At 42.8% G+C, this 25000-nt stretch overlaps 1 protein-coding gene across 1 annotated transcript in view; it reads right to left on the bottom strand.

Moving 5' to 3' along the window:
* The window catches only part of LOC135219574 (polyamine-transporting ATPase 13A3-like), a 445505-nt gene that overhangs the window by 419597 nt on the left and 908 nt on the right, over window positions 1–25000 (bottom strand). Inside the window, exons 2-3 of the mRNA XM_064256451.1 lie at window positions 23050–23109; window positions 5831–5972 (exon numbers count right to left, since the gene is read on the bottom strand). Of these exons, the coding sequence (XP_064112521.1) occupies window positions 5831–5900 (70 nt within the window). The 5' untranslated portion in view covers window positions 5901–5972; window positions 23050–23109. The remainder of the gene's footprint in view (window positions 1–5830; window positions 5973–23049; window positions 23110–25000) is intronic.

Genomic DNA, 25000 nt, shown 5'->3' with positions numbered 1-25000 from the left:
CTTCTCGAGGTTCACGAGCAGTCCGAGTGAGCGAACGAGATTCAAAGTCGTTTCCAAGTCCTCCAAACACTGTTGTTTTGATTAGGCCCTTATTAGCCAGTCGTCCAGATAAAGGGATATGTTCACCCCCTCCAGATGAAGCCATCGTGCTATGTTCCTCATCAGGCTGGTGAACACTTGAGGAGCCGTAGACAGGCCGAAGCACATAGCCCTGAATTGAAAGACCCTTCCCTGCATCAAGAAACGTAGATATTTCCTCGATGACGGATGCAGAGGGACGTGAAAATATGCGTCTTGTAGATCCAAGGAGGCCATCCAATCTCCTTGACGCAGAGCCGCAAGAACCGAGTTGGAGGTTTCCATAGAGAACTTCTGTTTCTCTACGAATCGGTTCAGTGCGCTCACATCCAGGACAGGTCTCCACCCTCCCAAGGCTTTTGGTACGAGGAACAGTCGATTGTAAAAGCCCTGAGTGTGTGGACCCTGTACTAATTCTATGGCCTCCTTGTCCAACATTTGTTCTACTAGTTGAAGAAGGGTCTTCCTCTTGACAGGGTCCATGTACTTCGCCGACAGTTCCCTTGGAGTAGACGTCAAGGGAGGCCTGTCTCTGAAGGGGATGAGATATCCTCTCCTCACTATTGAGAGGGACCAGTTGTCCGCCCCTCTCGACACCCATTCTTCTGCAAAGTCCAGAAGTCTGGCGCCTACTGCTGTTTGGAGGACTTGAAGTTCACTTGTTTTTCTTGGTAGGTCTAAAGGCAGAAGACCTACCTCTCCTTTCTGCTCCTCTCTTCCTAAAGGAGGACCGAGAAGACGAACTCCCTCGAAAGGGCGGCTTTGGGTTCCGTGTCTCCTTCTTCGTGGCAGGAACACCTGTCCTCGGCCTTTTGGTTGACTATACCAGCAGATCTTGTGTCGCCTTCTAAGTAAGTGAGTGAGAAATGTCTCTCACTAACTGAGAAGGGAAAAGCTGGTTAGACAGAGGAGCGTACAGAAGGGACGACCTCTGTACCGGAGAGACAGCTTTTGTAAGAAAAGAACTGAATACAGTTCTCTTCTTAAGTATTCTTGCCCCGAAAAGGGAGGCTACTTCCCCCGATCTGTCTTGCACTGCCTTGTCCATACAAGCCAAAATACTATTAAGGACATCGGGGCTCAGGCGTTCATTGTCTTGTGTCCTCTTGGTCATCACCCCAAGGGACCAGTCCAGAAAGTTGAAAACTTTCAAGACATGGAACAATCCCTTGAGGAGATGGTCCATTTCAGACATTCTACAAGTTGTCTTGGCTGAAGATAGACTGTCTCCTCGACGCGTCCACCAGCGTTGAAAAATCTGCCTCTGCAGAAGCTGGGAGGGCGAGTCCCATTGCTTCGCCTGTCTCATACCAGATACCCCTCCTCCCAGAAGGTCTGGAGGGAGGGCAGGTAAAGACAGTCTTTCCCGCCTCCTTCCTGGAGTTAAGCCAATTTCCAAAAGAATGCAAAGCCTTCTTCATGGAAATTGTCGGCCGCATCTTCAAGAAGGAGGACGACTTTGAGGTCTTCATGCTCGTGAACAGCGACCGAGGAGACGGAGGAGCGGCAGGACTCAAAGAATCTCCAAATTCTTGGAGCAAAAGCGCCGCCAACGCTTTGTAGTCCGATAGTCCAGCCCCTTTTTGATCTTCGGTGTCAGAGACATCTTTCAATCCAAGTTCCACCAGAGAATCATTATCAGCCGAGGGAGAATGTCTCTTCTCGCAAGGTGAAGGGGTCTTCGCAGGATCAGCTCCCTCCCGACAAGGGCGACGGCCGCCTGTGCGACATCTTGCGTCCCTGTCCGGCGAATGCTGATCCTGAGAAAAAACCCGATCATCATCTAAGTCCTCCTAACAAGAATGACGGCCGCCTGTGTGATGTCTTGCATTCTTATCAGGAGACAGCTGTGCTTGCGGCAAGTTTCCACCAGAAACGGACATATCGTGAACAGAACGACCGGCCGCAAAACTCTGTGCACATCTTTCGTCTCTGTCCAGAGAAATCCGTTCCTGGTCCAAATCATAAAGAGACGCTTCCTGGTTGATTTCTCCGTATGGTTCTCCTGAAGAAAATCTTGGCGCTTGGTGCTTATCAGTTGCCGAAAGTCTGGTTCGTTCCACGCGCTTGGACGTATCTGTCCGTCTCGGACAGTGTCGTCTGTCCGAGCTGTCCACATATGGAACTTGGCGCCTGGCTGGTGTCGTTCAAGTACGACACTTCTGCCTGTCCGTCTTGTCCGCTTCTGGCGCCTGGCGCCCAGACGGAGTTACCTGCGCACAACGTTTTGTCCTATTCAGGCTGTCCGCCTTGTCCAGGTTGTCCGCAATCGGCACACGGCGCTTGGTCATAGTTGTCCGCATAGGACAAATCTGCCTGTTCGCGTCTGGCGAATGGTGTCTGGTTGGCGCCGTCCGCGTAGGACACTTTTGCCTGTCCGAGTCATCCAATTCTGGCGCCGAGCGCCTGGGTGGTTCTGTCCAACTCGGACACTCTTCTTCATTGTCCGTATCTGGCGTCCCAAGCCTATGAGTTTTCGTCCGTCTTTCCTTATTCATCTCTGTTCTCGGACGAGGAGTAGAGGAGAGGAGTCTGGAGTCCGGAACGCCCGTCGGACGAGATCTCTTAACAGGAAGAAAATCGTCCTTTCTCCTCAGAAGGTCTTTTCTCAATACTCCTACTAATGAGGAAATGTGTTCCTGCATTTTAAGTAGGATGTCCGTCGCGGTTTCTTCCTTTTCTTTCTCATGAATAGGAGAATGCGCCCTGGAAGGCGTAGGAGATTGAGACATTGTTCTCTTGGCTCTTTTCCTCTCGTAGGGAGAATCGTCCGGGAAACGTTCCGGGCTCAAGTCCAGCGTCGGAGCTTTCCAACTCCTCTAGATCGGACGCGACAGTTCATCGGAAGTCCATCCACTTCTGCGAGGAGACGAATCGGATGACGAAAAGCACTCTTTTAGGATGCCTTTCCAATGGCGATCCTTGGCAGTCTGGGACGCTACAGATTCTGCCGAGGGGACGCCTGACCGGTGGGGATTCTCCGTAACCTCTGTACGACTGTTGACATTCCTTCTCCTCTGGGCCTGGGAGCTTGGAAGTGGTCTAGGTCTGGGAGCGAGACAGAGCCGATCAGACGCACCCTCCACTACACTGGGGACACTTATGTCACTTTCCACAGTCTTACCTTTAAGAGCTTGCATTTCAAGCTCCATCCTCCTTAATGCGGTCTTCAGATTTGCAATCTCCGCAGCAGAACTTTGCAACATCTGCTCGTAGGAGAGGGTGATACTGCATGTGAGGAAGCAATTAATTGGGGGTTAGTTATACTAACTGGCTCGTTAGAGCGAGATCTACTCATGCTTCTAGAGACAGCCTTTCTAACCCTATCTCTCTCTAGCTTCCTTAAATAGGAATCTAGGGTCTTCCATCCTTCCTCATCCATATTCACACATTCATCACAAGTGTTATTTCTAGTGCATTCATATCCCCTACACTTCTTGCATACCTTGTGAGGATCTAACGACACTTTCGGTAGCCTCACCAAACAACCCTCATTCACACATCTTCTAACTTCGCAGCTAGAATCAGACATTTTTGAACAAAATCCGAAGCAAAATCCAAAAAACGTTCCACAAAAGCGTATGCCAAACCACAGATCCAAATACGTCACCAAAAAGACAGTCCAGAAGATCAACGGCGATGAAATACGAAAATCAAGTCAGGAGGTACCAACAACGATGTTGTGGTCACCCGCGACAGAGAAAATCTGATAGAAAATGGGAATGGTTCCTATTCCTGCCACCCAGCGGCAGTGGCGGTAGATCGCCTGACCTACCTGTAGCGTGTGCCGCGAAATTCGAATTTCTGTCGGGGACGACGGAGTCTATAGCTAAGTATATATCTGCCAGGGAAGTTGAATGTATAAAATTATAGGATAATCAAAATCAATTAAGGTTAATTGCTATATAATCTAAATATAAGGTTACAGAACAAGTAACAACAGAGCAATTGGAACCTTAATGCTAATCCAAGCGCTTGGCGCCTGGCTGGCGCTTCACGCTCGGCTGGTGCTTGAACACATCGTCTCGCGGGTCTGTGTAAGATAGACGAAACTGACGACTCCTCATCCGAAGAAGAAACTTCCTTTCTTGGAGCTTCAAAATAAGGAGCCTTAGATTTCTTCACCGGAAGACTAGACCTTTCTTCTGGGAGGATCTCTAGACAGGACTCCGACCAGAGAAGCAATTGACTCCTGCATATTCTTCAATATTCAAGTAGTTTCAGTCCTTTGGTCTAAAGGAGGGGAAGGAGAGCAGTCTTTCTCCATTTCCCAAGACTTTGCGGGAGATAGCATTCTTTTTGCTTTCTTGCTCTCTGTCGGTAAATCCTCCGAAAATCGTTCCGGACTCGAATTTAACCCAGTTTCTCCCCAGTTCCTCTTCAGGGGACGAGACAGATCCGCCGATCTCCATCCTCGTTTGGGAGAAGAATTTTCAGACAATGAAAAACATTCACGGAGAACGCTTTTTCTATAGCGTTCTTTGGCAGTCTGCGGTGTTACAGATTCTGCCGAAGAGACGTCTGACTGGTGGGAATTCTCCACAACCTCCGTACGGCTTTTGACATTCCTTCTCCTCTGGGCTTGGTAGCTTGAAAAAGGTCTAGGCCTGGGAGCGTTGTGGAGCCTATCAGACGCCTCCTCCACTGCACTGGGGACACTCACATCACTATCCACAGCACTAATATTCTGTTTACCTTCAATAGCAGCCATTTTACGCTCCATTTTCATAAGGGCTGCTTTAAGACTTGCAATTTCCGAAGCAGATTCCGTAGGATCTGCATTCGGTGAAGGTCCTGAAATATTAGAAGGAGCATTCATCATATTAGAAGAGGGTACAAAATTACTTACCAAGTCACTTGAAGAAAGAGAGCTAGGCTTGGTTTTGGAAGAAGACTTCCTTAACCGGTCTCTCTCTAACTTTTTCAAGTAAGAAGTTAGAGACTTCCACCCTTCAGCACTTAAACTCACATTCACGACAAGTGTTATCGATAGAGCATTCATACTTTCTACACACTCTACAGACAGTGCGAGGATCAACCGAAGCTTTCGGCATCCTCACCTTGCACCCTTCATTCACACACATTCTCACCACACTTCCAGAGTCAGACATCATGATGAAAAATCCAATACAAAATCCAAATAACGGTCCACAATAGCGTATGCCAATCCAACGATCCAAATACGTCACCAAAAGGTCTCAAACGAAGATCAATTGCGATTCAAAAACGAAATCCAGCCGGAGATACCAACAACGATGTTACCAGTATGGCCGAGAGAGAAAATCTGATGGAAAATGGGAATGGTTCCTATTCCTGCCACCCAGCGGCAGAGCGGTAGATCACCTGACCTACCTGTAGCGTGTGCACGAAATTCGAAATTCTGTCGGGCGACGGAGTCTAATAGCTAAGTATATATCTGACAGGTAAGTTGAATGTATAAAAATCTGCTTTACACTAGTATTTGGAAGTAAGTTGATATCACTGTTTGTTGCCTACACAAAAATCATAGAATGAAAATGACTTCTTAAGTACAGTACAGTAACTAGCTGAATGAAGATAAGGATAAGGATGTTCAGTAGGCTACTCAATTGTTTGAAGGGCAGATGCTTCTTCTTTGGATAAATGGTCATGTATGATAGTGCAAATGTAAAATCAAATGTCTTATATTTGTTTAAAAACTACAGCACTTAACTACCAATTTGAAATTAGCTTTAAATATAACCTAAAACATCTTGTGGGAGGCACTACTTACTTTTAGAATTGAGATAAAGATACCATGAAGATCTTCTCAACTTAATAGGTTTATCAATCTTGTCATTCATTGGATATTTGATATTAAATTAGTCCTACAATCGTATACAATCAACATTTCGTTAGAATTTACTTTCCGTATTCTGTGAAAGACAGTATAAATATGCACAAAAAGAATTTCAAACTTCACTTGCATAAGCATGAAAGTCTACTACTCATACAACAACATATTTCAATTTATTTAGCTTGAAGCTGGTTAGAAATATCAACTTGACATGCAATAAAGGAGAGCACTTCATATACAGTACTATACACTTCCATCTGAAAGTGTGGAAGACTTCAAAATCATAAATTTGAAATACCAGTTCTTAAATAAAATGACATTAAGGACATAACAGAAAAAAAGCAGGTTAATAACTTAAAAAATAAGTATAGAAACTGATTTACTGTACACATCACCAGATGACTCAGGCTTAAACATAATAAAATAACTCTTAATTTAAAGACTGTAATTGCATCTTGCCCTTTCCACAAGCAGGTGAAACCACAGAAATGACTTTCTACAAAAAAAAAAAAAAAAAGCTTTTAAACTTTATACTTATACAGTGGACCCCCCGTATTCGCGTTCTCCAGATTCGCGGACTCACACATTCGCGGATTTCTCTCGGGAATGTTTCCCTGCATTATTCGCGGAAAATTCATGCATTCGCAGTATTTTTCTATGATAAATATCTACAAATTCCTGGTTTTTTTGATGGATTTCATCATAAAATGCACTTTTTGTGATAAAACTATTAAAAAAACCATGTAGGAAAATTTTTAGTGGGTTTTTCTGGAGTTGTAACTAACAAAATAGGCTGTTTTTAGCATTTTTATAGGGGTTCCAAACATTCGCGGATTCTAACTATTCACGGGTGGGTCTGGTACGCATCCCCCGCGAATACGGGGGGACCACTGTACATATATATCACTAAATCCAACACAATATGCTTTGGTTTAAAGTGGCCAACCATATGAACACTTGGCAAGAGAAATTTCACCACAGTTTAGGAGAACATGAGAGGTTGGGTGTACTAAGTGATTTGAATGCAAAGTTAGGAGACATAAATGACAGCATTGTTGGTGGTTGGTGGTAAATATATAGAATTCCTGGAATAAATGAGAATTGAGAGTTTTGTGGAAGTGTCTGGAAAAGCTTGGCTACTGGAAATATATGTCCTCCAATTAAGAATATTTGTTAGTATACATTTAAAAGACAAAATATGAGGAAAAGTGTTTGTTAGGCTACGTTACTTTGTATGTGTAGTGTAAATAGTAGGAAGAGGATAGTCTGGAAGTTATAAATGTTTGTTATTAGTTTGAGGTAAAGTTCAGACAAATAAATATGAGAAACAATGACAAATTTTTATATCAATTTGTATTTTTCATAGCTAACAAACCTTCGGTCTTAACAATAGGATATTTTCTAAGCGCCAGCTGGTAACTAGTTAAAACAATCAGATTGTAAAGCAAGGAATCTGTGAGATCTGGCAATGCCTGCGCGTTCGAGGTGAAAGGTGGTTCAGAGACTGCGCATTCAACCTCATGACACACCAGTCTTTTCCTAACCCAAGAGAAAAGAAAATGTAGAGAGGGGCGGCTAGAGGTGGGCAGTACACGTTAAGACCTCAGGTTTGTCAGCTATGAAAATTACAAATTGATTAAAAATGTCATTTGTTCATATGAGGAAGAAACCTTCGGTTTTGACAATAGGATAGACTTATACTTGGAGGGAGGTACAGACATCCTAAACTGCTGGGAGTTAACCCACCTGACCACCTCCATAGAAAAAATAAGTTCTAAAGGTGGATCAATGCCTGTGAGAAGATAAATATACTGATATCTAATAACTCAGCCATCTGGGTTGCAATACAATGAAATATGAGCAGATTCATTGCATCTACAGAACTAAAGAAAATTCTGACTGTTCAATAACATACCATATAATCACAGGGGCCTGTTATTACTCCTAACTCTCCCTTGCCAGAAAGCAGAATAAGTGCTACTGAATAGAGGGTTTGATTATTTCAAAAATACATAAAGCAAACTATCAGCATGACTACCTTACTCACCTGTATCAGACCAGTCTAGCGTAAGACGTGTCTATTCCTCAACCTACCCGTAGGAAGAAGAAAGGAACAAAGAGAGAGAAAGAGACCAGCCAACTCACTCATTCTCTCTTCCACACAATCACCTTAGGTAGGATACAAAATTGCCCAGTAAAAGGCAATAGATGAGTTACATGACTTATTGGGCAACCACTGCAGGACCCAAGAAAAACATGTCCATAGACATGTGGGCACATGTCCATAGACATGTGGGCAACATCTCTTAGATAAAATGAGGTGAACATAGATTGGCGCAACCAGGTACAAGCTTTCAAAATTCTATGAAAAATAAAATTTTTCTTAAATGCCAGAGAGGAACTTATACCTCTGACGTCATGCGGTCCAGCCTGCACAGACTTAGTGACAGAACCATCAAGAGACAAATAAGCCTGCTTGATCACCTCATGTATTCAGGAAGAAATAGTGTTATTGGAAACTTCTTCCTTGGATCGACCTGTGCTAACGACACCTTAGTCTACGATGCCGAGTCCTTTTAGGATAGCAACGTAGGGCTATGACAGGACACAACAAGAGCTCTTGTGGGTCATTGTCCACAGTCATTCAAAGATTGAATGGAAAAAAAGAGGCAAATCTGTCATCATGTACTGAGGGACTCTGGGCCTTGGCCACGAATTCTGGGACAAATTCGAAGGTCACAGATCCCCCACCCCTTGTATGTTTCACATCATAAACTTTGCCATGAAGCACCCCAACTCTCCTCGAAAAAGTCAAGGCCAAAAGGAAAACTGTCTTGAGCGTCAAATTTCCATCCAATGAACGACGCAAGGGCTTGAAAGGAGCTCTAGTGAAACTTCTAAGGAAAAGTGAAACATCCCATCTCCTCCATTCGCAAAAGACATAATCACAAGGTCCTCGATTTTCCAACGTCTTGATACAATGATGAGGCGGCGATGGAGAAGAAGAAGGAGATAAATCTTCCTTCCCACGAGAACTATTAAAAGCAGGAGGTGAAGAAGAGACCTTACGTTTACGCACTGTCTCCTTTGCAGTGAAGGCAGAAAACAGAGTCCAGCCTTTAGAAGACCGCTTGACACAATGCCTCACGATGGCTCAGTGAGAGAGGACGACGACATCATAGCTGGAAGGGATGACATCATAGTGGCGGGAGGATGAGCGGCTGTTTCAACTGATGTCACAGTTTAAGAGGATCCTGGGAGTGACATCATGACCTCCGTATGACCAAAGCTAGTCGATGGCCTCACTGGTGGAGCGATAAAGTGATACCCAGGGACCGTAAGCTATGTTCCAAAAGAAGGCTGCACACGAGAGCCTACGTAGGAGATAAAAGATGATTGGACCTTTTTTATAAACTGGGGGCACATTTCCTAGTTTCCATCCTTTTGGTGCCTTTTTTTGTTCAGCACTTTTCCTGCAGAGTTCATATAGGTGAGGAACTATCTCCTCTTTTAGCTCTTTAACTTCTCTTGGATGAATCCCATCCGGGCCAGGAGATTTGAACTTTTTGAGTTGGTCTTTTTTGTTTTTAGTGTCCCCTTATTTTGTCCAGTGGATCTGCCCCTTCATTTTCAATAACAGGTTCTGGTATTGGGGTAGTGTCTTCAGTTTGAATACACTAGTAAAAAACTTATTCAATAACTCTGCTTTTCCGAGTCTGAGTTCACCAGGTTAACTCTAATGTGGAACCTATGCTATTTTTTATAGGTTCCCTACTATTAACATGTGCAAAGAATTCTTTTCGGTTTTCTTTACAAACTGATGCAACTCTCTTATCCTCATTTATCTTTGCATTTCTTACTAATTTGTCCACCAATCTACAGAGTTTTTTATGCCTGCTTTCTTCTATTGGTGGTGGGTGTGGGTTCATTGATTTGTGCAACCTCTCTTTCTCTTATCTTACTTTTAATTTCCTTGTTAAACCCCTTTGGCTGAGGGTTGCCATTTGTTAGTATTTGCCTTAATGGTATACATCTAGAGCATTTTTCTGTGTATTCCTCATGAAAGGCTTCCCAGTGCTTATTCATGCCTGTGTTCTCGTCGTACTCTAAATTTTTAATGTACTCTTAACTTATTTAGTTCTTGTCAATGGTAGTCTAATCTCATTAATATCTTCTCTTTTTTATGTTGAACATTAATTTGAAATAGATAATTTTATGGTCGCTTTTGCCTAGATTTGCACCTACTGAAAGGTCAGATACTAGATTATCTTCCGTTGATAGGACGATGTCTAGTATGTTGTTTCCTCTAGTGGGTTTGTCAACCCATTGGTGGAGGAATTCTTTTTTTACAAAATCTAAAAGTCTCTTTCCTTTTACGTTTGATGTGGAGGTCATTGTTTCCCAATGTACTGCTGCATTGAAATCTCCCATTATTATGCAAAGTTTGTTGTTTATCTCCTGTTATAGTAGTGCATACAGCTCCTTATCAGACATCATTTGTGATTGGTGGGGAGGTCTGTACGCTAGTATTAGAGTTATCTTCCTCCCTAGGCTGTTTACATTGATGCCAATCACTTCTTGCATGGTTGTAACTTTACACTCTATTGGACTGTGGTGGTCCCTAACATTAACATAATGCCTCCACCTTTTTCACTGAATCTATCTTTTTTGAACAATTTATATCCAGCTATCTGGTACTTTCCTACGAAGTCTCTTGTTGCTTCTTGTATCCATGTTTCTGTGATACCTATTACGTTTAATTCCTCACTTGCTACCAATGCTTTGAAGATATCTACTTTGTTCCAAATTGATTGTGCATTAAACTGTACCACTCTGAGGGACTTTTCTATCTTCTCTTTTGTCCTCGGTGGCCTTATTAGTTTCCCTTATTGTCACTGTTGCTTGCAGTGCTACTACTAGCCAGCTTCTGGGAGCTTTCCAATTTCTTACCTTGAAAGTTCAGTTCATTGAGGTGTTTCAAGAGGTTTTCGTTGAGCAGGCTTCCTGTTAGTTTTGCTCCTTCCGTATTCAAGTGGGTTCCATCTCTTTTATAGTTTTTTATTCCCTATAAATCTGTTCCAAAAATTTATAAACCTAACACCTTCTTCTTGACATATTAATTCCAGACTGTCATTGATTCCAATTGCCTTGCTAAGGGAGTAATGGCTTACATTGGTTCTGGGCAAAAGTCTTATAAGAATGCTGTTATCAGTTTTTTCTTGGATGTTCTCTACAATTTTAGTCAGGTTGGCTACAAGGCCTTCTGTCTGGCCAGTTCCTCTGTCTTTTAGAAACAAGTAATTTCCTCCTCCCTGCACTATGACTGCACTTTTTCTATTATATTTACCTTGATTTTTTTACTGCCTCAGCTATCTTCTTTGCTCCTGCACCTGAGTAAGAATTTACTTTTCTCTTATTTCTGTTTTTGGTGACAAAATTTAAGCCCTGTTCTTTTACTATTGAGTTTCCAATTAAGATTGTTTCCTCTTCCGCTTCTGAGAGCACAGCAAATCATTTTATTGTGTCGATTCCTTTTGGGGGACAATTGTGTTTTCTGGCTGCTATCACTTTCCTACCAACAGCTCTCTTGAATTCATCATTTTTATTATTGTAAGCTTCTTTCTTTCTACCTAGTCTAGTGCTTGTTTCTGTTTCATTTCTGGTTCTGGTCTTAAACAATTGTTTTCTAATCTCTACTATACTCTCTCCATTTCCTACTATGCCGTTGTTCAACTCCTGTTTTTCTTTCTTAAGGTTTGTAACTTCTCTTTGTAGGTCTCCAATTTCCTTTTAAATCCTGTCTTCTCTTCTCTTGCCTTCAAGTTTGTCCTTTGTTAACTCCTTTAGTTCCTTTGCTAATTTTTCTACTTCCCTCCTCAGTTTAGCTATCTTCTGTTCTTGTTGACAGGAGAGACAGACACTGATACTACCTAGCTTTGATGAGCATGCCTCTTTGTAGTCTATGCACTACTTGTTAACACTGCATTTTCCACATGTGTGCTTTAACTTTAACTTTTCTTGAGTCATTTTTGTGTCTTGATTTCAATATTTCTACCTGTGCTTTTAATTCAGTAGTCTTTCTATTGTGACCAGTTGAAAAGGAAAAAGGGGGGATGGTTGAGTACTCCCACAGTTGCTGCATCCGCTTACCCATGGACAGTTCTCCACAGTTCATCGCCAGGATACCTTTTATCACTGCCACACTAACATACGGTCTCCCTGTTGTTAGACGATCCCAAACATGTCGTAGCTCCCAAGTGAGCAACACAATTACCCTAAGCAAATGATTTTTTGCCAGGAGTGAACAGCAGCATCCCTTAAATTACTAACTTCCAACAGCCATGAACAGCCAGAATCTTATGACCTGAATGCTTCTCCTCCAACCATGAAAATCCCCAAGGAAGGGCCACATCAACAGGTCCCATGGGTAGAAAATTCCACAATCAATGTCACAGAAGCTTGTCTGGGGTTTTTAGTTGGCTAGTACTCCAACAAGGTACTAAAGCTCCGCAACCTCACAGCAGTTTAGCCTTCACTCACAGGGCAGTGGTTTTAGGGGTGGTCATTCATTACACGAAGGAGTGATGAGCTTAACTGGGCACAATAGCAACACTCCATTTCTGCATCCCCAGTTGTCCCAGGATCCCTCCAATCCTAGTCTTTGGAAACTTGCAAGCATCTGCCCTGCATTATTTAAAGATGTTCCAAAGCCTCTGTTCTGATGCATGAGGTAGCTGTCAGCTCATTACATTAATCTTATGTTTAAGTTTTATATATACATTTTTTTATAAAAGGAAGAAATCCTTGCAGTCACAAGATGAAATACACCAGAGAGAGAGAGTGGAATGGCAAGGTGGTAGAAAGGTGGTTTGAACAGAAGTAAAGTAGAAGATTTAAAAAAGGTCGTAGCTCGGGGCTGAAGGGACGCTGCAAAAAAACCCTTAAGTATTACCTACTGTGGACTGGAAAAGGTGCACTGCAGGCATTACTCCCCATACACAGAAGAGAGAGAGAGAGAGAGAGAGAGAGAGAGAGGGTTAGACTAGATGGGAGGGCAGAGAAGTGTGTGTGTGTGTGTGTGTGTGTGTGTGTGTGTGTGTGTGTGTGTGTGTGGTGTGTGTGTGTGTGCAAGGCGGGGGACGTGTATGAGTGCCATGATGACTACCATCCTTGTTTAGTGATATAGCAGTCCAACTGAACCTTCTCATTCACCATCACCCTTGTGTCCATCAAAATGATTGACAATTAGGGTTACACCTCTCTCCCACTTATGTACTAAGTGCACTGGGTGAGAAATGGATGCTGGATGTAAAAGTAAAATACAAAAAAAATTCAGCAAAGCATTTTTCAAAACTTAGCAATTAAAGGGGAACATTATATACAACCTCTGATGACAAAATTACTTTTGCTAATTGGTTAAAATTATGAATTTCAAGCATCAAAAGCAAAAAATCTCATATCAAGTGATTTTACAGACGAAAATACTGTTGACAAGCAACACATCACAGGCACCTTCCTGGCTAACATTAAAGATTCTCAAATGGAACTGCAACAAATTTGAGATACATCAAGCTAGAGTGATATAATCTAGAAACATAAATACAAGAATAATTGCACCAGCCATGAGTAAGCTTTGAAAATGTTCAAGGTAATAATGAATTCTGGAGGGTAAAATGCAGAATTCCAGTTTTTACTTGCATTACTATATCAACAATGTTTTCTGAGCAACAGCAACCTGTCAATCACTTATATTAAAAACATGACAAGTTTTTCAAGTTTTTTTTATTAAGAAAATCATGCTCCATCAACACGCTCATTACTTTGGACTACATAACTGGTTAGCAAAAGCTGAGCAAAATAAGAAAACCTAGGCTACTTATGAAAAGTATCAATAAATTTTACATGCAAAAAACACTGAAGAAAATAATTGCACACATAACAACTCGGCTTTCAATCTGAGTGGGGTAGGTGGGAAGTGAAAGGGAAGTATAGGATCTTACCACCTAGGCTACAGGATCATAATTTTTCGTTAAATACATATGGCCAACCACTTCAAAACTAAAGCATAATCCTATGGAACATGATGGTGTCTTCAACAAAGACTAAATTGCACTCAACATATATGAAGTTAACCCCTAATTTTGCTCACTAAACATAAGGCACGAATGATCCTTTAAATCCCAAATTATCACATTCACTGTTATTAAAAATATACCACATGGATAAAATCCTACAACACCAAATCTACTTGCGGTCACCTCACCGACTTACTGAATACTGTAAGTGATTCTTATTCCCACTAACACCTGCTGCAAACCATAACCCAAAGGCTTAAATTCCAAGAGACACCTGTGAAGACATTAATGATGAACATTTTAACGCACCCCTAGCACTTCAAATTCCAGAGTATCACACTTTTCTCACTTAATTCAAATGTATTTTACTCTCCACAGTTTAATCACAGAATGAGCGTTTTGGAAAAGGTAAAATTAACTCTGTTATTGGCTATCTTTCACACCAACAGAGCCAAAAGTATTTATATTTACAAATATATTAAATGAACACTTGAACAAAGTATAAAAAAAAAAAAAAAAAAAAAAGCAAAATTTTACCAAAACACATCAAAAAAGGATCTATACACCAAACATGCAAACCATATCATACCCAATAAATTATAAAAAGGAATTTCATCAATGAGTTTATATTTAAAAAAGAGAGTATGCCGAGTTTTAAACAGTAAGCAAAATTAAAGTCTTGTAATGCTCTAGCAAAGTCCCACTCTTACAAACATCTCTGAAAATAAAAATTTAACTCACTCGATGAAGCGGTGACTACAGCATTTGCTCTTCTTGCATGAAAACTGGCTGCAGTTTTTGTTACAACTCTGACTCCCGCTTATGCAACATACAAGTACAAGGAAAAAAGCTACTATCATATCAGTTACTGTCCTCCAAACCACAAAAGATAACTAGTGATCAAACAATTGATATGCTTCTGTGTAAAACATGTTATTGTTATAATACAATCAAGTTTGTTCATACTTACTTGGCAGATATATATGTATATAGCTGTATTCTCTGAAGTCCGACAGAATTTCAAAACTCGCGGCACACGCAGAGGCAGCCAGGTGGTAGTACCCATTCCCGCCGCTGGGAGGCTGATATCAGGAACCATTCCCATTTTCTATTCATATTTTCTAGTGCCACTGTCTCCTGAGGGGAGGTGGGTGGGCACTTAATTATATATATCTGCCAGGTAAGTATGAACAAACTTAATTGTATTATAACAATAACATTTTGTTCATGAAACTTACCTGTCAGATATATATATAGCTGAATCCCACCTTCGGATGGTGGGAAGAGACAGAATAGGATTTAGGAAACAAAATTAAGTAGATGATATACATCTTGGTTCCTCACCTGTTAGCATAACTGACTTCGTGATTACTGTCACCTAAGCCTGCTTCTGCTTAATCAGAGTTGCCAGCTGGTGCGCTCCGGATGATCTGTCAACGGAGGCGTGCCCACAACGTGACTAGACCATCGTACCATACATATGAGGGCTATGAAGCAACTGACCACCACCTCACCAACTAGACAAAACCCCATGAAAGCTAAACTAACGAAAGGAAGATCTCCACTAAAGATCTAACCAACAACCATAAACACAAAAATTAAAAACTAAACCTAACCTTTAACTAGGAGATAAGAAAAGAGCCACCTCCAGCCCCCAAAACTGTGTCTGCAGAAACGTAAGGTCCTAGAGAACAACAGTTCTCGTATATCATTCTCACATCTCTTAAATAGTGTGAGGCGAATACTGAATTGCTCCTCCAAAAGGTGGCATCAAGAATGTCCTTGATTGACATATTCTTTTGGAAGGCAAGCGAGGTTGCGACAGCTCTGACTTCGTGAGCGTTCACTCGCAGGAGGCTCAAATCAGTCTTCTGGCAAGATGAATGAGCCTCTTTTATACTGTCCCTTAGAAAGAAAGCCAAAGCATTCTTTGAAAGGTAAATCGGTCTCTTCACTGAGCACCACAAGTTACCTGAGGGACCTCGTACCTCCTTCGTTCTGTGTACATAAAATATGAGAGCCCTGACAGGGCACAGGACTCTCTCTGGTTCTTGGCCCACTAAGTTCGTCATTCCCTTTATTTCGAAGCTCTTGGGCCAAGGGTTAGACGGGTTCTCATTTTTGGCCAAGAACGTGGGACTCAAAGAGCAGACAGCGTTATCACCTTTGAAGCCCACATGTTCATTAATGGCTTGAATTTCGCTAACTCTCTTCGCCGTCGCCAGAGCAGTTAGGAAAAGAGCCTTTCTCGTCAAGTTCCTAAGAGACGCTGCGTGGAGAGGCTCGAAAGGACTTGACATCAAATGTCTTAGAACAACATCTAAGTTCCAGGAAGGAGGCCTCGTCTGAGGTATCTTTGATGTTTCAAACGATCTCAAGAGATCGTGAAGATCTCTGTTGTCAGCAAGATCTAGGCCTCTGTGCCGAAAGACTGCTGACAGCATACTTCTATATCCCTTGATGGTTGGGACTGCCAACTTCTGCACACTCCTCAAGTATAGAAGAAAGTCGGCTATTTGGCTCACAGAGGTCGTGGAAGAGGAAATTCCCTCCCTTCTACACCATGCCCTGAAGGAAGCCCACTTTGACTGGTAAACTGCACGCGATGAAGCCCTCCTTGCGTTGGCGATCGCTTTCGAAACTGCTTTAGAAAAACCTCTTGCTCTGGCCAACTATTCGATAGTCTGAACGCAGTCAGACACAGAGCGGAGAGGTTTTTGTGATACCTTTCGAAGTGGGGCTGTTTGAGTAGATCTTTCCTCCAGGGTAGCGTCCTTGGGAAGTCTACAAGGAAGGACATTCCCTCCATGAACCAATCTCTTGCAGGCCACATCGGGGCGATCAGGGTCAACCTCGTCCCCTCTGACGCCAAAAACTTTCTCATGACTTCCCCCATGATCTTGAACGGTGGGAAGGAATACATATCCAAGTCTGTCCAATCCCAGAGCAGGGCGTCTACAGCAACCGCTCCTGGATCCAGAACAGGGGAGCAATAAAGAGGAAGCCTCTTTGTCCTTGACGTCGCAAAGAGGTCAACCAGAGGACGTCCCCATAACTTCCACAGCTCCCGACAAACGTCCTGATGCTGAGTCCATTCTGTCGGCAGGAGCTGATCCTGTCGACTGAGAAGGTCTGCTCTGACGTTCTGGACTCCTGAGATGAATCTTGTAAGGATCTTTACTCGCCTTGCACTTGCCCACAGCAGAATCTCCCTCGCTAGGCAAAACAGAGGTCGGGAGTGTGTTCCTCCCTGTTTCTTTAAGTACGCCAGGGCTGTGGTGTTGTCCGAGTTGACCTGGACAACTTTGCAGGCAACCTTCTCTTTGAAGAACTGTACGCTAGAAAAATCGCTGCTAGTTCCTTTAGATTTATGTGCCAGGACACCTGTTCCCCCCTCCAGGTGCCTGACACTTCTTCCCCTCCTAGTGTTGCTCCCCAGCCCGAAATGGATGCGTCGGAAAACAACACTAGGTCGGGGCTCTGAAGTTTTAGAGATAAACCCTCTTGAAACTTCTCTGGATCGAGCCACCATCTTAAATGGTTCTTTACCGACTCGGAGATCTTCAAGGTCGCATCTAGATCTTCCTTGACCCTCCATTCTTCTGCAAGGAAAAACTGGAGAGGCCTGAGGTGCAGTCTCCCCAGGGAAACAAACTTTTCCAGCGAGGAAATGGTCCCCAGCAGACTCATCCACTCCCTCGCCGAGCAAGTTTCCTTCCCTAGGAAGGCTGAAACTTTCTTTAAGCCTTGCTGCCGTTGTTCCTGGGACGGAAACGCCCGAAAAGCCACGGAATCCATCTGAATCCCCAGATACACGATGGACTGTGTCGGGGTCAGATGCGACTTTTCGAGGTTGACCAGAAGTCCCAGGGACTTCGCCAAGGCTAACGTGAACTGAAGGTCCTTCAGACACCTCTCCTCTGAAGACGCTCTGATGAGCCAATCGTCGAGATAGAGAGATACTCTTATTCCTGAAGAATGCAACCATCTCGCTACATTCTTCATTAGAACGGTAAACACCATCGGAGCCGTGCTTAAACCGAAACAAAGGGCTCTGAATTGCCAGACTTTGCCTCTTAGAACAAATCTTAGATACTTTCTTGATAGAGGGTGGATCGGAACGTGAAAGTATGCGTCCTGCAGGTCCAAGGACACCATCCAGTCGCCCGGTCTCAAGGCTCCTAGAACTGACTGAGGCGTTTCCATCTTGAACTTTATCTTTTCTATAAAAAGATTCAGCCTGCTTACGTCTAGGACTGGACGCCAACCCGTCGACTGCTTTGGTACCAGGAAAAGCCTGTTGTAAAATCCTGGTGACCCCAGGTCTACGACCTACTCCACCGCTCTTTTTTCGACCATTTGATCTAGAAGGTCGAAAAGTATCTGCTGTTTCTCCCCTTGGTACGAAGGAGAAAGATCTCTGGGAGTTGTGCATAGAGGAGGAAGTACCAAAAAGGGAATCTTGTACCCCTGTTCCACTATCTTGAGGGACCAAAAGTCCGTACCCCTCTCTCTCCATGCTCCCGCAAAGTATTTCAGTCTGGCTCCAACTGGTGTCTGAAGGACATAGCTCTCACTTCTTAGCTTTCGGTTTAAAAGGAGCTCTTCCTCTTGAAAGGCCTCTCCCTCGAGGAGCTGCTCTCGAGGGAGGAGCCCCACGAAAGGGTTTCAGCTTCTTTGGAACTCGTCCAAAAGAAGACGTAGTAGGTACTGCGGGACGTCTGGAGGACTGGGCTAAGAGGTCCTGAGTAGCTTTTTCTTGCAAGCTAACAGCCAGGTCCTTCACCAAAGTCTGGGGGAAGAGATGGTTCGAAAGAGGTGCAAAGAGAAGCTCTGCTCTTTGAGCAGGAGTAACCGACTTCGCTGTAAAATTACAGAAAAGCGCTCTCTTCTTTAATAGGGCCGTACCGAAGTGCGAAGCCAACTCTTCCGAACCATCTCTGACGGCCTTGTCCATGAATGTTAATACACTGGACAGCTCCCCCAGACTGATAGAGTCTGGACTCCTAGATTGAATATCTAGGACTCCCAAGCACCAGTCCAAAAAGTTGAAGACTTCTAGAGTCCTCAAAAGTCCTTTTAGGTGATGGTCGATCTCCGTAGGAGTCCACGAAATCTTTGCTGACGACAGAAGGGACCTCCTCTGAGCGTCGACCAGACTTGCAAAATCCCCTTGCGCTGACGAAGGGATCCTCACACCTACTTCCTCTCTGGTCTCATACCAAACACCCCCTTCACTACTGAGTCTCGAGGGAGGAAGGGCGAAAGTAGACTTGCCCTGATCCTTCCTACGTTCCATCCAATCCTGGAACTTCTTAAAAGCCCTCTTGGTGGAAAGCGAAGTCTTCATCTCAACGAACTCTGGGGCTTTACAAGACCTCGATGAGGAAAACTGAGAGGGTGGAGACCGAGGAGCTGAAGGCTGAAATTTGTCTCCAAAAGACGAGCGTAAAAGTCGCACTAGCACTTTGTAGTCCGAAACGGACGAAACAGACGGCTGATCCTCTTCAACCGAGTCCGCAGGACTACTCAATTCTCCCTCCTCCCTAAGAGGGATCGGAGACTACACAGCAGGAGAGGGCGTACGACCAACGGGTCTGATCTTCAAAAGAGACCTCTGAGGTTTGGATGAAGAAGCCTCTTCATCCCGACGGACCTCCTGTCGTTCGTAGTAGCGTGAAGCAAGACGATCGTCTTGAAAGCGCTGAGCGTCCTGAGAGGCGACTTGAACTGCCTTAATTCGCCGAGTCTCGCGCACAACGTTCTGGCGAGCTTCTACCGAAGCGTCCTTGTAAGAGCCTAGAGAAGCGTCCTTACGCGCCTTCACAAAAGCTTCCTTACTAGCGCGTACAGAAGCGTCCCCCCGAGAGGCAACAAAAGCGTCTTTACGAGCTCTTGCCAAAGCATCTATACTATCTCTCAAAGCGTCCTGCTGAGCGCTCTCAAAAGCATCTACGCGAGCGCTTGGAAAAGCGTCCCTCCGAGCGTCAACAACAACGTCCTGACGAGCATCCTCGTCCTGCTGGGCATCCTCAAAGGCGTCCTGAAAAGCGTCCCGTCAAGCGTCTTAAAAAGCGTCCTGTTGAGCGTCCTGTCGAGCGTCCTGCGCAGGACGTCTAGAGGGAAAACTAACCTCTTGTCTACGTGCCTTCTTACTCGTAGAACGAGAGCGGAGGGGCACCGATCTAGACGCAGGAGGAGAAAGAGACGAACGAGGAGAAGGAGAAGGTGACTGCTTAGACCTCTTGACAGGCAGTCTGACGTCCTTCTTACGGTGAGGCTCGACAGCTTTCTTAGCTATCAAAGCAGATAACTGGTCCTGAAAGGACACGAGAATGTTCTTCGTGGGTGAAGAATCTAAAGCAGGCGAAGGGCTGATCCTGCGAGAAGACGAGGGGCGAGGGGACGCCTCCTTCCTTCTCACAGCTACCTGCCTCTCCAAAGAACGACTGTGGCGCTTCTCAGCGTCATCCTCCGATGACGTCCTATATCTCTTCTGCGGCGGAAAAGCATCATACGACGCAGGTGAAAACCGCAAAGAAACCGGCGAGAGAGGACGTGAAGCGTCCTCACTTCAAAAGGTCCTTTTCAACGGACGCGAGTCTCTCCAAGCGCCCCACCCCTTGCGCGGGGAGGGCGCCTCGGAGGACGAAAAACAGTCCTTGAGGATGCGAGCCTGAGCACGCTCCTTGGCAGCCTGGGAACTTGCAACAGGTCCTGCCGAAGGGACGCCAGATCGGTGGGGAGCCCCTGTAACCCTCTTGCGGCTTTAGACATGCCCACTCCCTGAGTCCTGGGAGTCCGACAGAGGTCTAGACCTAGAGGCATTATGGGGCCGATCTGACGCCCCCTCCACAACACTAGGAGCACAATCACTAACTTTCACAGAGCCGGTTTCTAAGGCTAGCACTTAAGATTCCAGAGTTCGCAAAGAATCCAAAATAAGAGAAAGGGCATTACCTTCTCCAGACACAATTTCAGGGCCTGAAGGCAACATCACAGGGTTAGGAGATACAAAATCTACTGGGGTTATTGAAGGTGGAATATTACTTCCCTTACCTTTACTGGAACCGCTCCTAGAGGAAGGCCTCCTGATCCTATCACGTTCCAATTTCCGTAGATAGGAATCATACATCTTCCATCCATCATCGGTCAAACATTCACATTCCTTGCACCGATCATCTATTAAGCATACATGCCCCCTACACCCCGTACATACAGTGTGGGGATCTACCGATGATTTCGGTAGCCTCACCTTACAATCACTCTTCACACACACACACTCTGAAACTCACTGAACTTGATCCAGACATCACGTTCACAGAAAAGCCAATCCAAAATAAAAAAACAGTCCACTATTGCGCGTGCCTAGCCACCAATCCAGAATCAAAACCAAAAAACAATCCAGATACTTAAGTGACCAAAAGTTTATCAAAATCCAAAGGCGGAGGTACTGCAAACAGTTGTTTACAGCACCAGCGACAGAAAAAATATGAATAGAAAATGGGAATGGTTCCTGATATCCGCCTCCCAGCAGCGGGAATGGGTACTACCACCTGGCCGCCCACTGCGTGTGCCGCGAGTTTTGAAATTCTGTCGGACTTCAGAGAATACAGCTATATATATATCTGACAGGTAAGTTTCATGAAGAAACTATAAAATAACACTTCTTGCTGTACTAGTGTTAGCTACAAAGTTTTAATAGTTTATCCTCTAGTTAGTCAATAGTTTATTACTACTATAATGCATTCTGGACACCAACAAATACTATTTGTACTTTTCAATTCGATGATGTAGTAGTAAGTTAAAGAAAACACATTCCAACTGCATCATAACCTAATACTACATAACTATCCAATATGTATTTGCATACAATATTGCATAAATACCTATGATATCAGTCAAAACTATTTCAATTTTGTACAGTAGGTCACATTATGGAGATTAACTCCGAAATGCGTACATCGCATTATCCTAATATTTGCTCCTTTTCATATTAGGCTTTTTACAGAGTTTCATAAATGAAAATGTACATAAATTCATGAACAATACAACAAAAAATAATTGAAGGTTGTAGCTTTTCTCATTTTCAAAATATTTGCATACAAATCATGATAATTAGGAAAAAAACTACATACGGTCAACTTTGACTCAACCGAAATGGTCGAAAAACGTAATTGTAAGCTAAAACTCTTACAGTCTAGTAATATTGAGTCATTTCTCTTCATTTTGAAACAAATTTGAAGTCTCTAGAACAATATTTCGATTGATGGTGAATTTTTGAAAAAAAAACTTCTTCCTTCCCTCCGCGCGCCGATTTGCGGCCGCAAATCTCCGAAATGCGTACGTCGCATTATCCTGATATTTCCTCCTTTTCATATTAGGCTTTTTATAGAGTTTCATAAATGAAAATGTGCGCAAATTCATGAACAATACAACAAAAAATATGCACAGAGGCAGCCCCACTTATTGGCGGACTCGGTTAAAGGCTATCCGGTTTTATGGTGCTTGTCTAGCACCATAAAATCAGTGATTTCTGGTGCCATAAAGAGCCAAGTTTCTGTTATCAGTGCCATAAGGTGCCAATAATAGAGTGATAGTATTACCATGACATACCTAACAGAGGCACCATTCACTGGTTATCAGCACCATTAACCAAACTTGGCGGCATAAATCCCCTTGCCAAGAATGGAACCCCCCCTCAATAACCAATGACTGCCTGTATACAAATCTTTAACAAATTGGTAGAGGGCTTCTGTTTATTGCTAAGACAAAGAGTAACAATTGAAAAGGAGTAAGAACTTAAGAAAAGTACCAGAGAATAAGGCCGAAGCACAATGAGGATTCTTCTCTTGCTACCAGTTTTAGTAAAGCAGAAATCTGGACGTGTCAGAAAAAGTTATGTAATTGAAAAATTTTCCTCTCATAACCAACAGAACACCCCTAAATATAAATGCATTAACACTTTAGTTGTTACGGTAACGTAAAAAACATGAACATTTTACAGCTCACTAGCCACATTCAACATCGTCACCTTTCAAGTCAAAACAAGAACTAAAAATCTCTAAGTAGTGTACTTACTGGTTGGCCTTAAATCAATCTTCCTGTGTGTCATCTCCAACTATTTAACAGTAGACGCATCTGAAGGAAGAAAAGTAAGTATTGTAAATATTCAGTCGTGGCACAAAGGAAAAAACAGTTCTTGGAACAATATAAATATTGAATTTTAAGATTTATTTTTTAAATACTTCTGACCTCTCCATTACAGGCAGTCCCTGGTTATCAGCTGGGGTTCCCTTCTTGGTGGGGTGTTGACAAGCAAAAACCACCATTAACCTATGGCGCTGGGCGCCAATAACCAGAACTCAGCGCGTTATGGCGCCATAAATCACAGATTTTATGGCACTACACATTAACTGATTCCACCGATAACCGGGGACTGCCTGTACATAGCTTTTACTTCTGCACCAGTGGTAGTGCGACAGATAGAAATAAAAAAAATGAGAACACTTGGTTTCTTTATGAATATCCACCTACTTCCCCAACCCACCACCTAGGGACCAGTAGATAAAAACGCTTGTAGCCAATCAGTCTATGTAACAACATCAGCATCTAGTTCCAAAAGAAATATTTAACGATGTCATAAATATAGTGTACATACATAATGTATACACATTATGGGCACTTGCATGGACTAATGTGCCCCTTTTCACTCAATGTTTAATCGGTGAAACAAAAATATAATTCAATATTTAAGCATACCATTCAAAAGATTGAAGTTTCATCAACAAAATGAGATATATGAAACCACCATACGAACTAAAATAAACATGTGAGGTCTTCGTAAAATATGTTTTCAAGGCATTTTTTTAATCCAATATGGCATTGTATTGTCTTGCAGACACCAGGCATACACTGGCAGACACGTCCTTCGCAGCCTTCCCAGTGCTCGTTTGAATAATCATTTGCGTATCTATGTAACATTTATTGCTTTTACTCAATATTGCAGTTGTAATCAGCACAATAAAACAACATTTTGTTATCTATACTAGTGAAAGTATGAGATGTCTTATTCCCGCAATCATGTTTTAAACTGAAATGCATTTTCTACCTTGTCATCAGTGGTTTTATCCTTACTGCCATCACAAATGAAACTCCACAGTGCTTATTTGATTGGAATTTTACACATTTTGTTCTTAATTCACTCCATATTCAACTTAAAATATGCTTGTTTGTTCACGGCAGGAATAATTTTGTATGTCTGGTAGCCAGAATCCACAAGTCGAGCAGGCGATGGTTAGTGAATTGTTTATGGGATGGGGAAAAAAAAAATTGGACTTTTTGCTAGCACTTTTCATTTAAGTGTATATTACTATTTTGACTTTAAAAAAAATGTATAATTGTATGGATGGAACAAATGTAATCTTTAATGCATGCTAAGGATGCTGATCATTGTTACCAATGCCTTTACAAAATGTTTCCATGAATTCTAGATGTCATAGTAGTGCAATAATGATAAAATTGCTCTAATATTTATATAAATATATATACATCTCGCAAACAGATATGCTAAATTCACTCATTTCCACAGTTTTTTGTAATCTTATCCCAAGTTTGGAGGGTAAAAACAAAAAACAATTGGCAACACTGTAGCTATATCACAGCAAAACCGATGAAATATGTCAGGAATCTGGTTATTTTTACAACATTGAATATTTTCAAATGAATTATCATGAATACATAACAATTATATGCAATTCATAACCTTAATCTGGTCTTTAACTAATTATTTAAATGCTATCTACCACACTCTTCTTCTTCCCAAACAAACAACATGTTTTGCAGATTTAGCACAGGAAATGGAAAGTTTATGAAAGTGACCCCGCAAACACCGAGATGGCGTCAATCTTCTACACATAAGGTGTTATAAGTAAAATTTTGAAAGCGTCATGGAGCTAAGTTTGCACCACACATGGCGAGACTTTCATTAACTTCTGCTTAACCAGAAATTATGGCATTATTTTGTGAATTG

Source organism: Macrobrachium nipponense, chromosome 1, assembly GCF_015104395.2.
Source record: "Macrobrachium nipponense isolate FS-2020 chromosome 1, ASM1510439v2, whole genome shotgun sequence".
Lineage (NCBI taxonomy): Eukaryota > Metazoa > Arthropoda > Malacostraca > Decapoda > Palaemonidae > Macrobrachium > Macrobrachium nipponense.
Note: the sequence above shows the minus strand (reverse complement) of the source record. Positions and strands in the feature narration are given on the sequence as shown.